Consider the following 15,059-nt stretch of genomic DNA (forward strand, 5'->3'; position numbering starts at 1 on the left):
ATCCCAGAGACTACTAAAGCCTAAAACTTTCAAAGGAGAGAGGTTATGGAGCAGACTAGATGATACTCGTTTATTCTTTCATCCATTCATTCAGTAAATATTACTGAGCGTTTGGTATATGCCAGGCATTGGATATACTACAGTGAGCAAGGCAGACGAGCCTCTGGTCCTGCCTCCCAGAGCTTACAGTCTTGATGTTGTGTATTTCTTTTGACTTTGAACTGGACAAACAGAAAGTAATCTTAGGGAGCTAATATTATGGAGTGACTAAAATGTGAACTTTTGAGTCAGATGGCGATGAGTTTGAATTTTGATTTTTAAATTTCTGGTTATATGATCTTAGGTAAGTGCTTTAACTACTTTGAGCCTCAGTTTCTTCATCTATAAAATGGTATCTCTATTATATCCTTGTTAAGAGAATTAAGTATGTGTAAAGTGCTTTAGCACAACACTTGGCATGGTGTATTTAAGGTTAGTTGTTTTATTCTTATAACTTACTTGGACCTTATAACAAATAAAATAGTATTGTGAAATAAATGCTAAAAATATGGACTCAAAAAAAAAAACATACACACACACATACTCTCAGGTCTGGGTACACTTGGGATTTAGAAAGATTTTGCTGAGATCGTATTTGAAGGAAAAGTTTGGAAGTGGGTGAAGGTATTGAAGAGTAAATCTGGGAGGATTCTTAGGATGTTATACTCTGGTCTCTCTCATACATGCTGAGCTTCTGGAGCCAGAGACTGTGTCTCCCTCAGTCTGGTAATCCTACCATGGGGCTTGTGGTAGGCGTCAAGCCTGTCTTTCTTGAGTGAACAACCAAAGACTTTCAGGGCATCTACTAGAACCATCTCACCACCATGGGTTGTTGGAACGTGTCTAGGCTTAGGTTTCTTGCACCTGACCACTGTAGCTTCACGAGCCCTTCCCTAACCTGAATCCATGAATGTGGTAGATGCAGAGCCGTCCAGATTGAGAGGGCAAGGCAAGGTGCTACAGCATGTTTCTCCTGTGAATGCTTAAGCCGTGTGTTACAAGGGGCGTTTGGCTATTCTGCTAGGATCCTGGGCAGTTTCTTGGGAATGTTTCCTCAATTGTGGGAATCCCTACCTGAATGTCTGCTTCCTAAGTCCTCTACCTCAGCATATTCCTGCCCCTTCCTGGCCTCAAACTCTGAACAGTCACCTTGCTCAGAATCAGACATCCCTTAAAATCTCTACATTTGAATTCTCCTCTCAAATGCCTTGCTGATCCTTGGTTGACTAAGGAATGTTTTTCTGTGTTTGAGTTTATCTGTTTTGTTTTTAAACAGGTTCTTTAATTGAACAGCTAACCACAGAAAAATATGAGTGCATGGTGTGCTGTGAATTGGTTCGTGTCACAGCCCCAGTGTGGAGTTGTCAGAGCTGTTACCATGTGTTTCATTTGAACTGCATAAAGAAATGGGCAAGGTCTCCAGCATCTCAAGCAGGTCAGTCATTTCTCTCTTCTGAGTAGTTATTCTCACTCATTAGATACGTTCAGGTTTTAAACTTAGCTTTAAAAATACTATTTAATTCCTCTTGAGTGTTTTATCTGCAGGGGGAGTATGTTGCCCTGATCACATATTTTGGCTGACCATTATTAAGCTATAAATCTTAAACCAGCTAAGCATAACAAATTAAAATATACTTAGGGTACAACAAAATCAGTCACTTTTACTGAAAATGGTAGCTTTTATCCAAGTAGCAACTATAAAGAACGATTTTTTTTTAATTGGGGTATAGTTGATGTACAATATTATGTCAGTTTCGGATGTACAACATAGTGATTCACCATTTTTAAAGGTTATATTCTATTTATAGTTATTATAAAATATTAGCTATATTCCCTGTGTTGTACTATACATCCTTGTAGCTTATTCATTAGAAAACATTTCTTGTATAGTTTGCTTTAGAAAATTTATAGAAAACAATTTAATTTACCCTTAGGATTTTGAAGTTGCTTTGCCTTTAACAGATCTTCTCCATAGTATTTTGTGGGCTTTTCCCAAAGTATACTAGTATTCAGGGATAATGCAAATGTTACTAAAAATATGCTTTCTGAACTTTGGCTCTTCTAATTTAAGACATTTGAGTTTTCCTGCATGTACTCAAGTATTTTATCCTACTGTTTTTTCAAACCAAGATTCAGATGTTTACTTTGATATTAAAAATAATAGAACACTGTCCCACAAAATGAAATGTTAATTTTATGAAGTGATGGAGGTGTTAACTAAGACTATGGTAATAATCATATTGTAATATATAAATGTATCAAATCAACATGTTGTGTACCTTAAACTTACACAATGTTATATGTTAATTATATCTCAATTTTTTAAAATGGAATGAAATGGATACCCACTGTATTCATGATATGAGGTCCTTATAAATATAAGCCTAAATGCAATATTTAAGCAAAGAATTCAGTATTGTGAATTTGTTTCTTAAATGTCTGATATCCTTAACATGGAAATTACTACTACTGCTTCAATATTATGGCTTTCCATAGATTTAAAAATTCTTAAATTACATATGCTTTTGTAAGGAAATTATTTAGATTTCCTCTCATTTTTCTTGACAGATGGCCAGAGTGGTTGGAGGTGCCCTGCATGTCAGAATGTTTCTGCACATGTTCCTAATAACTATACTTGTTTCTGTGGTGAGTTTTTTTGCATACACTGGAGTCTCTTTCACTTTGCTTATTGTACCTCAGTTCCCAGCCCAGGAGAGGCGGTGTGCTGGGCATGTTTTAGAAGTCACTAATAAGACTTCAGAGCCACAGGAGTTTGTAAGACATCACATGCATGTGGTCTGTCACACAGCTAGAGTCACAGGCCTTTGTGTTCTTGGCAGACTGTTCTGGAGATGAGCCTTCTCATCATGCCCACCAGGTCTCCTTGATCTTAGTTTAGATCAGAGCTGACCAGATGGCAGAGGTGGATACAGACATGGGCTTCTTCTCATCTCTAATGGTAACAGCTTTGAAATTCTGGATTTGAGCAACATGAGTAAAGAGTAATGGTGAAGTGTACTTTATTTTAATCCAAGAAATCAGTCATTGTTTTTTATAATAGAGAGAGATTTTCTGTAAACCAGCATTGCAAACTATCCTTGTGCCCTCCCTCTTTATGGAATACTTCTTCCTGGTTTTGCATAGGTCAGTTCTTCCATGTGTTAGGAAAAAAACTTTTCATGATCCACATGCTCATCTGTTGCTAACCTATTTCCTGCATGTCTTTTTTTTTTTTTCCTCTTTCCTGCCTCTCTTTTAATGGGTAACCTTTACCATCTGGCTGTCAGTTTTTCAGATTTTATTTCTTAACCATTTGTCTCCCTCCTTGAACCATTGCATTTTTATCTGTGTCATTACCTCACTGAAACTTATTCAGAAATCATCAATGACCCTTTCCTGACCAAATCCAGGGCTGATTTATAAATTTTTAACCTTTTTGTCTACACAGCAGCCCTTAATGCTTTTGACCATTCACTTCTTGAAATGACTAGCTCTTTCTGTTTCTTTTCTACCTGTTCTCCTTATTTTTCTAACTAATTTGCTCATATTTCTCCTTTCCTGTTACTTAATTGCCAGCTTTCACCAAGAGTCAGTCACTGACCATCAACACTTCTAGACTCATCTCTGTGAACTCAGCTATCTACAGTGTTCTTCCCCTTCTTTTCTTTAAATCTCATCCACTGTGTCATTCAAGATCTGACCCCAACTGTCCGCTTCCAAAGGAAGCTTCCCCTTCCTTATCTCCTCTCCCACTTTGGCCACTCTTATCCTGAATCTGTTGGTCCTATATGTTCTTTTGCCAAAATCTGACCCTTAATAGATACTGAATTAGTATTAGCTGAAGGAATGAATATTCTTGAATGTACTACTGGAAAGGCAGCATGAAACTGGAAGCAAGAGATCAATTGAAAATTGGACAAATAAGACCAATACCCAGGCTTAATTACCTTATTTTTAAAGGATTTTTAAATATGAAGCATCATAATGAAATTTAAAATCTTGTTAAAGCCTTCACTGACAAATTGGATATGAGACCCTAAGAAGGCAGAAGAATGTGGGGATGAAGGTCATGATGATCTGAGTGAGGTGGAATGGTGTGGGAAGGCAAATAATGGCCTGATTTTACCTGAGGACTTTGCCCCACTCTGCTCTTCAAGGAGACCATTGGTCGGGAATTCCCTGGCAGTCCAGTGGTTACGACTCTGTGCTTTCACTGCCAAGGGCCTGTGTTCAATCCCTGGTTGGGGAACTAAGATCCCACATTCTGCAAGCCATGCAACGCAGCTGAATGAAAAAAGGAGACCATTGGTTTAATATACTCATTGTGAACTTATTAATGTAACAGATACCATGAAGAAACAGAGAAGAATGAGACTATTTACCTACTTCCCAGAGCTTACAGTCTAAAATTTAAGACACAGTTAACTTGCTGTTCTACTACAAAGTCTGTGGGAGATCTTTGGGGTGAGTTTGACTTCTGGCTGGAGGATTAAGAGCTTTCCTGAAGGAGGTAGAATTGAACCAGGCTTGAAAACTAGGTTTAACACCAAGAAGTCTTAGGATCTGCTGGGAGAAGAGGAAGTCATCCAGTTATGGAGCCCAGGGTCTATGAAGATGGAGGAGTGCAAGATGACTGGAAAGGTAGGGCTGACTTCTTCATGCCAGACCTAGATATTGGGACTTCATTTGTCAGGTGGTGGGAAGCCACTGAGGGCATCAGTGTGTGTTTTTTTTTTTTTTTGGCCGTGCCAAGGCATGTGGGATCTTAGTTCCCCAACCAGAGATCAAACCTGGGTCCCCTCCAGTGAAAATGCAGAGTCCTAACCACTGGACTGCCAGGGAATTCCCTGATTCTTTATGAAGGTTAGTCTGGTGGCAGTGAGTAGAGTATTTTGGGACCTAAACAGTTTGGGGACTTACAGTAACCCAGATGAAGAATAGTAAAAGTCTGCAATGGGTTTTAGAGTGGGACAGAAAGGAAGGGATATAAGATTTCAAAGGTAAACAGGAATTAACAGCAGTGGGAAAGGAAGGAACCCAAATGTGGCTCCAAAGTTTCATGCTTTTGGAAATGGTGATACCAAGAACAGAAAAGGGCAGGGCAAGTGAACCAGGTTTGGTGGGGACAATGAGTTCAGTTGGAGCTGGAGTTGAAGTGTTGAGTTGGAGGAGTAAGACATCCAGTGGAAGATGTTCTCCAAGGAGTTAGGAATGTTTGAAGAAAGATCAGGAATTAGGGATGATAGTCACAGGTGAGAGCAATAGATGAGATTCTAGTAGGTGAAAGGGTAATGGGTGAAAAGGAGTTTAATGCAGAATGCTGGCAGATGAAGGGAAAAAAACATCATTGAGAGTCAGGGAAAAGAGGTTGGTCCATTGAGAGATGGTAGGAGAAAACCTGGGCACCATATTGGAGCAAGAAAGCAAAGAGGCAGGGGAGCTATTCTAATAGTCTAGAGATGAGGTTCTGGCCAGTAGAGAGGAACAGCAGGAGTAGAGGGGGAGGTGAGATGTGAGATACACTATGTAGGAAAATTGACAAGATTTGGTGACTAAATAGAATAGAGAAAGAAAAAGGAGGATGACTCTAGTTTTTGAGTTTGTGTGATTCTGACAGTGATGGTGTCACTACAGATAGGGAACCCTGGAGAGGGTGGAATCTAAGAGGGAAGATGCTAACTTTGACTGTAGATACATAGGCAATTTTAAGTGACTATGAAACCCCAAGCACAGATGTTCAGCAGATGGTTGGACATGAAGGACTGAAACTGAGGATTCAGGGCAATGCAGAAAATGTAGATTTGGGACTCATCGGCCTTTAGATGTATTGAACCGCACAGCATGAATAAGATTTCTGAAAGACAGGAGAGAAAAGCAGAGGCCAAGGACTGGGAACAGCCTTCATTTAAGGTGTAAATTACCAAGTGAGGATGAATAGCTCAAGGGCAAGGAGGAGTCCCACGCCTCAGTTTTACTCATTCTGCCCCTGCACTAAGTTCATGGAATAGGCTTACTAATATTTGTGGAGTAACATCGATTATAAAATTATAACCCTAGAGGGAACTTTCCTCAACATAATAAAGGCCATATATGGCAAACCCACAGCCACCATCATCCTCAGTGGTGAAAAACTGAAACCATTTCCACTAAGATCAGGAACAAGACAAGGTTGCCCACTCTCACCACTATTATTCAACATAGTTTTGGGAGTTTTAGCCACAGCAATCAGAGAAGAAAAAGAAATAAAAGGAATCCAAATCAGAAAAGAAGAAGTAAAGTTGTCACTGTTTGCAGATGACATGATACTATACACAGAGAATCCTAAAGATGCTACCAGAAAACTGCTAGAGCTAATCAATGAATTTGGTAAAGTAGCAGGATACAAAATTAATGCACAGAAATCTCTAGCATTCCTATACACTAATGATGAAAAAGTGAAATTAAGAAAACACTCCCATTTACCATTGCAGCAAAAAGAATAAAATATCTAGGAATAAACATATCTAAGGAGACAAAAGACCTGTATGCAGAAAATTATAAGACACTGATGAAAGAAATTAAAGATGATACCAATAGATGGAGAGATATACATTCTTGGATTGGAAGAATCAACATTGTAAAAATGACTCTACTACCAAAAGCAATCTACAGATTCAATGCAATCCCTATCAAATTACCACTGGCATTTTTAACAGAACTAGAACAAAAATTTCACAATTTGTGTGGAAACACAAAAGACCCCGAATAGCCAAAGCAATCTTGAGAAAGAAAAACAGAGCTGGAGGAATCAGGCTCCCTGACTTCAGACTATACTACAAAGCTACAGTAATCAAGACAGTGTGGTACTGGCACAAAAACAGAAATATAGATCAATGGAACAGGATAGAAAGCCCAGAGATAAACCCACGCACATATGGTCACCTTATCTTTGATAAAGGAGGCAAGGATATACAGTGGAGAAAAGACAGCCTCTATGATAAGTGGTGCTGGGAAAACTGGACAGGTACATGTAAAAGTATGAAATTAGAACACTCCCTAACACTATACACAAAAATAAACTCAAAATGGATTAAAGACCTAAATGTAAGGCCAGACACTATCAAACTCTTAGAGGAAAACATAGGCAGAACACTGTATGACATAAATCACAGCAAGATCCTTTTTGACCCACCTCCTAGAGAAATGGAAATAAAAACAAAAATAAACAAATGGGACCTAATGAAACTTCAAAGCTTTTGCACAGCAAAGGAAACCATAAACAAGACCAAAAGACAGCCCTCAGAATGGGAGAAAATATTTGCAAATGAAGCAACTGACAAAGGATTAATCTCCAAAATTTACAAGCAGCTCATGCAGCTCAATAACAAAAAAACAAACAACCCAATCCAAAAATGGGCAGAAGACCTAAATAGACATTTCTCCAAAGAAGATATACAGATTGCCAACAAACACATGAAAGAATGCTCAATATCATTAATCATTAGAGAAACTCAAATCAAAACTACAATGAGATACCATCTCACACCAGTCAGAATGGCCATCGTCAAAAAATCTACAAACAATAAATGCTGGAGGGGGTGTGGAGAAAAGGTACTCTCTTGCACTGTTGGTGGGAATGTAAATTGATAACAGCCACTATGGAGAACAGTATGGAGGTTCCTTAAAAAACTAAAAATAGAACTACCATGTGACCCAGCAATTCCAGTACTGGGCATATACCCTGAGAAAACCATAATTCAAAAAGCATCATGTACCAAAATTTCATTGCAGCTCTATTTACAATAGCCATGACATAGAAGCAACCTAAGTATCCATCAACAGATGAATGGATAAAGAAGATGTGGCACATATATACAATGGAATATTACTCAGCCATAAAAAGAAACGAAATTGAGTTATTTGTAGTGAGGTGGATGGACCTAGAGTCTCATACAGAGTGAAGTAAGTCAGAAAGAGAAAAACAAATACCATATGCTAACACATATATATGGAATCTAAGAAAAAAAAATGGTCATGAAGAACCTAGGGGCAAGACGGGAATAAAGACACACACCTACTAGAGAATGGACTTGAGGATATGGGGAGGGGGAAGGGTAAGCTGTGACAAAGTGAGAGAGTGGCATGGACATATATACACTACCAAACGTAAAATAGATAGATAGTGGGAAGCAGCCACATAGCACAGGGAGATCAGCTCTGTGCTTTGTGACCACCTAGAAGGGTGGGATAGGGAGGGTGGGAGGGAGGGAGACGCAAGAGGGAAGAGATGTGGGGATATATGTATATGTATAACTGATTCACTTTGTTGTAAAGCAGAAACTAACACACCACTGTAAAGCAGTTATACTCAAATAAAGATGTTAAAAATTATAACCCTTTTATGCCTATATTTTAACTTTAGAATAGGCGAGTTCCTACTCTGCTGGGGGACTTATGTCCTTTCCATTTCTTACTGCCTCTCCCCTCCCCCCATTGCTCTCTTCCCTTATTCCCTCTTTCTGATCCTTACAGTAGATATTCCCATATCAATTCAAAGACCCATTTACAGAAAGCTTATCTTGTAGGTTTTGTTTAAATCTTAAATTAAATGTGTCCATTAGTCAAAGTGGCATTTTCATCAGTAAAAATGACTATTTGTCTTTTCCAGATAATCCAGAATTTATCATACTCAGTGAAGCTTTTGATGAGTAGCATTACATTCACCTTCTTATTTTAGGACAATGTGTTGTCCTAAACACATTGTGTGTGAACTAATGAACACCGTCCTGATGTTTCATGCTGTCTGGCTATATTATTTCATCGAAGTCTAGGAGGCAGTTGAAGTTTATACCATTGACTCTCTTATTTGATATGTTTTAGGCAAGGTAAAGAATCCTGAATGGAGCAGAAATGAAATTCCACATAGTTGTGGTGAGGTCTGTAGAAAGAAACAGCCTGGCCAGGACTGCCCACATTCCTGTAACCTGTAAGTTGGAACACTAGACTCCTGGGGATTCCTGGTGAACACGCTTTGCTTGCGGCTCTCAGTACACATATCTGGTTAGCACATAACAGGACTGGGTGAGGGACAGTGTGGTATCATTTACTGAGCACTTGCTTTGTGCCAGGTACTCTGCAAAAGTTGACTCGTTGAATCCTTACAATAGCCCAGTGATGTATAGATATTTATCACTCCATTTTACAGATGAGGAGAGAAATGCACAATAATAAACAGTTGATCAGTTACAAATAAATTTCTGTGGGCTTTGGCTTCAGACAAAGGTTTAATTCCTGGGTTTGTCTCTTAACAGTTATGTGCTGTTGGACAAATTACTTCTCTGAGCCTCAGTTTCTGGACCTGTAAGATAATAATGATAGATAAAAAATAGTTACAGAGTTCTATGAATATTAAATTAATTAACACACTAAAGAGACTTGGTACAGAGCCTGGCACATGGTAAGTAGTCAAGAAATGGTAACACTTGCTTTTATTACCCAAATCTAAGAGAAAACAGACATCAGAGTGTTATACTTGCTTCCGCTGGTACCTCGCTTCTATTGCATGGAGCAAGGGTTGCATCAGAGGTCTTGTGATCAAGATGTAGGGACGGTGCTGGGGAATATCATTGTGGGGAGAGCTATTCAGACTGAGCTAAACAGCATGGTCTGCCATCTGCTGGACAATCAGCCCTTCCTCTTACTTTAACTGCTTCCATAGGTCAGAACTCAGGGACTCATCTGTTCCCTTAGTTGGCATTTTAGTAAATTCAGTAACAAGAAATTAATCCTACACATGAATTATCTTTAGGAAGCCTTCAGCAGAAATGGGGCCCTGTCATGACTGTCAGAGAACACCACTGTGATACAGATCAGGTGGTCAGTCATTTAAGGAGCAGTTTAAAACACCAGTGCCCAGTCTCTGCCTCAGAGCAATTGAATCAGAACCTCCTGGGGTGGGTCTAAGCATTGTAGTTTTTTTCCAGGTGATTCTAATATGTAGGCAGTGTTCTGAACCACTGCTCTGAAGGTTATGAGAACCTGGGGTTAAGTCCAGGCCTCAGGGATATTTGAAATAACCTGGAATCGTCCACACTTGACCAGCAGCTTGTCTATCAGTCTAAAGTTATTTAAGGGCTTCCCTGGTGGCGCAGTGGTTAAGAATCCGCCTGCCAATGCAGGGGACATGGGTTCGAGCCCTGGTCCGGGAAGATTCCACATGCCGTGGAGCAGCTAAGCCCATGTGCCACAGCTACTGAGCCTGCCCTCTAGAGCCTGTGAGCCACAATTACTGAGCCCACGTGCCACAACTACTGAAGCCCACGTGCCACAACTACTGAAGCCCACGCACCTAGAGCCCATGCTCTACAAGAGAAGCCACCTCAATGAGAAGCCCACGCACTGCAATGAAGAGTAGCCCCCGCTCATGGCAACTAGAGAAAGCCCACATGCAGCAGCGAAGACCCAATGCAGCCAAAAATAAATAAATTAAATAAATAAATTTATTTTAAAAAATAAAGTTATTTAAATGTCCAGCCATGAAAATAATTTCACCTGAAAGGGTTGAGGTATATTATGTGAAATATAACTGTTGAATAATGATACTCATCCTTAAAGAAGCATGCTTAATCTTATGTCTCCTGTGGGTTCTGTCTGTCAAAGTGGATCATCTTAGGAGACCGGGCACATGTTCCTGGATTGTTTTCAGTGTTTAAAGCTCATTTAAGAATTATTATAACTGATACAGTAGTCACATAAAAAATCCAACCAGACCACTTTATAGGCACACCTGATTTTTATAGCAAATTCTGTTACCCACTTGATTAATTACACTTGACTCTGATTGGCTATTTTTCTTAATTTATTTATTTTATTTTATTACTCAGTTTTGGCTGCATTGGGTCTTCATTGCTGCATGCGGGCTTTCTCTAGTTGTGGAGAGCAGTTGTTATTCTTCATTGCGGTGCGCAGGCTTATTGCTGTGGCTTGTCTTTGTTGCAGAGCACAGGCTCTAGGCGTGCAGGCTTCAGTACTTGTGGCACATGGACTCAGTAGTTGCAGCTCGCCAGCTCTAGAGTGCAGGCTCAGTAGTTGTGGTGCACGGGCTTAGTTGCTCCACAGCATGTGAAATCTTCCTGGACCAGGGCTCGAACCCATGTACCCTGCATTTGCAGGCGGGTTCTTAACCACTGCGCCACCGGGGAAGTCCCCTCTGATTGGCATTTAATTCCCAAAGGATTGTGATTTGCCATCACATAGGTGTCCCCCCGCCCCCTATCAAAGTTCCCAAAATGTTTTAAGTAGTAATATTTCTGTACAGGTGTGTAATTTACCGGGGGTGTCTGCTTCGAAGAGGGCAGTATTTATTTGAATTGGAATTTATTTCCATTTTGTTCGTTTTTTCTTTGGTCTCTTTATAGCATAGCTCCTATAAAAAGCGTACTATTCAGAGGCCTAATTCTGACCTATAGCAAAAATTAGGCACGGTTTTATTCCATGAGTCCCTTTCCCCTTTGTTACTTACCAGCATGCCTCCCCTCACCCCAAGCAACCTTCTTTTCAATGTTCCCGTTGTTAGCCTGGTTATCACTTTACCAACTGATGAGAAAATGTCTGTACTTCTCATGGATCTAGCAGATTTAAGCTCTGTTACTTTGCTCAGGTTCTGATCTTCTAAAGGACCCCATTGGCCATCCTGAGTGGCAGGATCTTTTTATCCCTACTCACTGTACTAAGTGGGCCGAGACCATATTTAGAAATGTTATCTTTCACTGTCAGACCCAAATAAAACCAGTATTTTGACTTGGGCTTTACTTTTCTCATTAAATATTCTAAGATGATACTGCTATCGATTCTTTCTATATAAAAACATTGTTGGAAGAGATATGGGAACATATGTATATGTATAACTGACTCACTCTGTTATAAAGCAGAAACTAACACACCATTGTAAAGCAATTATACCCCAATAAAGATGTTAAAAAAATAAATAAGTAAATAAATAAATAAATAAAAACATTGTTGGTATCTTTGTTTAAATAGTTTAATCAACTTTAGACAAATACTAAAACATTTCGTAGGAAGTTTATTTGTTGCCATATTCATAGTAGGGCCCAGCTGGGGCAGCTTTGTTTAAGTTTGGATACATGGGTATGATTTATTCATCACAGCCTTTCTTTTTCAGTCTCTGCCATCCTGGACCTTGCCCACCCTGTCCTGCATTTATGACTAAAACATGTGAATGTGGACGGACCAGGTAAAGTTAGAATTGTACTCCGAAGAAGACTTCAGTTTCCACATTAATGGTTTATGTATGAATTTCTAAAATAAAAGATTAGTAGGTAGGTGCAAATAGTATTTATTTACTACCATTAATAAATGGTAGGTGTAAATAGTACTTTTCTGTAAATAGTATTTTCCTGTGCTGCCTTAATCCTGCAATCTTATAGGTGATAAAGAAGTTATAAAATAGTGAGATTACCCATTTCAGATGCAATGCCAAGGTGACAGAGACTTTTTTCTTAACCTCTCTAGTGGGTGAAAGAACCAGGAATTGAATCCAGGCCTGCTAAGGTCCAGGAGGAAAGGGTCACTTATCTGTGCCTAGCATAGTATCTGGTGTCTAGGTTTTCAGTGAATATTGTTGAATGAAAGAATAAGTAGCCCCAGAGCCCGTTCTCTTTTCATTGCAATGCAAGTTCTCCTGCTTTATCAGTACAAGGATCACTGATAGCTGCGGAGGCCCAGTTAAGACCACAAAATGATTTCTGAACCACAAGACGAGATGGGATAGTGCAGGTTTTCAGTGATAAGCATTTTTTAAATGTTTACTGAACTTACAAGGGAAGCAGTGTGGCCTTACAGAGTCACATGCAAGGGGCTGTGGGTCAGAAAGCCCAGGTCAGATTTGGGCTTTTCCACTAACTAGATGTTGACCTGGGCAAGTTGCTTCTTCTTGGTGAGCCTCATTTTTCTTATCGTATGGTAGAAATAATAGTGTCTTCCTCAAGGGGTTGATGTTAGCTGTGACGCTGAGCACTGGAAACTGATCATCTATGTATGTAACAATGACTTCTTAAAATATGTAGTTGAAGTGGGAGTAGGGGGATAGAATAAAACTTTTTGTGGGAGAATAGACTCCAAGGTCTAAACCATTACCCTGGAAAGAAACCTGAAGATGATTGTCTAAGAGCAGCAGCCTCATATCCTTCTCTAGCGGATAAGTCAGCAAAATCAGGATGTTTATTAGAACAAAGCCAGAATGATGTCCCCATCCTGAATCAAAGTACGTACAGTATGTTCTTAAGTATCATAACTGCCTAAAATGCCAGAGTGCCAGGTCCCAGGAGAATGCCATTGTGCTTTCATTCCGAGAATGTTCATTACAACTACACCTCCCAACCTCCCTACCCACCTCTGTAAGATACTATGGCAGCTTCAGGCTCTTTCCCCTCCTGCATGCTGTTTCAACTCAGAGAAGAAATCACATTGTAACAAATACTTAGGCCCTCAGTTCCTCACTGGCCAGAAAATAGGGGAGAGAAAAAAGGCAGAATAGGAAATAAGGAAAGCAAAGGAGGAGAAAGAGTGGAGAAGGGAAGAGGAATTGAGGAAATGATTGGAAGAGGGAAACAGAAAAAGTAGGGGAAACTGGGCAAAGAGAAAAGGTTTAGTAGGTTTTGGGGGAAGGTTAGTTTAGCTGTCAAATAGGACCTCAATATCCAACATTAGACTAATGCTGTCTTTACATCTATTTTTACAGGCACACAGTTCGCTGTGGTCAGGCCATCTCAGTCCACTGTTCTAACCCTTGTGAGAATGTTTTGAATTGTGGTCAGCACCACTGTGCTGAGCTGTGCCATGGGGGTCCATGCAAGCCTTGTCGGATCATATTGAACCAAGGTAAGTGGTGAGCACACCAGCCAGCAGTACTTGGGTACTTTGCTGGAACCTTATTTATGGTTGTCTTGATGACGTGGATTTGTTTCAAGCCTGTAGTCACAAAGACTCTATTAGGTCTGGTACCTTGTATAGAAAGAACTGGAGATACATGAATGATTAGACGGTTTTTTGTTTTGGGGGGGTTTTTCTGCCACACCTTGCAGCATGCGGGATCTTAGTTCCCCTACCAGGGATCGAATCCACGCCCCCTGCAGTGGAAGTGCAGAGTCTTTAACCACTGGACCTCCAGGGAACTCCCTAGGTGGTTTTCATTATTTTGGTTACATAATACCAGTATAGGTCATTGTCCTGTAGAATTTGGATGGTAGATTTTTTTAATGCTGTTTAAAAGTAACTGCTTGTGAAAATTTTTTGCAGTAATTACTTGAAAAAGACCCAGAAAGGCCAAAGTGATCTTGAAAAGGAACAGTTGAAAGACCTGATTTTAAGACTTACAAAGTTACAGTAATTGTGACATTGTGGTTATTGGTGTAAAGGTAGACTAGTAGATCAATGGAAGATGATAGAATCCAGAAATAGACCTCAGTATATAGAGTCAGTTGATTTTCAACCAGAATATTAAGTTAATTCAGTGGAAAAAGGAGTCATTTTACAAATGGTCCTAGAATAGCTGGATGTATATATGGGAAAAAAGTGACCCCCCCGACCCCTGTCTCACTCTTTACACAGAAATTAATACTATATGGGTCATGGGCTTAAATGTAAAACCCAGAAACAGTTTCCAGACAAAACTATAAGAGAATATTTTCATGACTTTGGAATCAGGCAAAGATTTCATAGAGCAGCAGCAAAAGTACTAACCGTAAAAGAAAATAATTTATAAATTGAACTTTATCACATTACGAAAATGAATTAATAAATCACAGATTGTATCCAGAATATTTAAAGTACTCCTACCAAAGAAAAAAAGAAAAAGATAAAGTACTCCTACAAATCAACAGAAAAAGACAAACAACTCACACAATGAGCAAAAGACTTGAACAGGTACTTCACAAAAGAAATATGTTAATGGCCAATAAACACATGAAAGGTGCTTAACACCTTTAAACACTAGGAAAATGTAAATTAAAACCACAATAAGG

At 39.5% G+C, this 15,059-nt stretch overlaps 1 protein-coding gene across 2 annotated transcripts in view; it reads left to right on the plus strand.

The window, feature by feature from the left end:
- NFX1 (nuclear transcription factor, X-box binding 1) overlaps positions 1–15,059 on the plus strand; it is an 82,662-nt gene that overhangs the window by 22,359 nt on the left and 45,244 nt on the right. For both annotated transcript variants that reach the window (XM_007464947.1, XM_007464948.1), the window contains exons 3-7: positions 1,316–1,474; positions 2,608–2,685; positions 8,899–9,004; positions 12,200–12,271; positions 13,778–13,917. In XM_007464947.1, the coding sequence (XP_007465009.1) occupies positions 1,316–1,474; positions 2,608–2,685; positions 8,899–9,004; positions 12,200–12,271; positions 13,778–13,917 (555 nt within the window). The remainder of the gene's footprint in view (positions 1–1,315; positions 1,475–2,607; positions 2,686–8,898; positions 9,005–12,199; positions 12,272–13,777; positions 13,918–15,059) is intronic.

Source organism: Lipotes vexillifer, unplaced genomic scaffold, assembly GCF_000442215.2.
Source record: "Lipotes vexillifer unplaced genomic scaffold, Lipotes_vexillifer_v1.1 scaffold110, whole genome shotgun sequence".
Classification (NCBI taxonomy): Eukaryota; Metazoa; Chordata; class Mammalia; order Artiodactyla; family Lipotidae; genus Lipotes; species Lipotes vexillifer.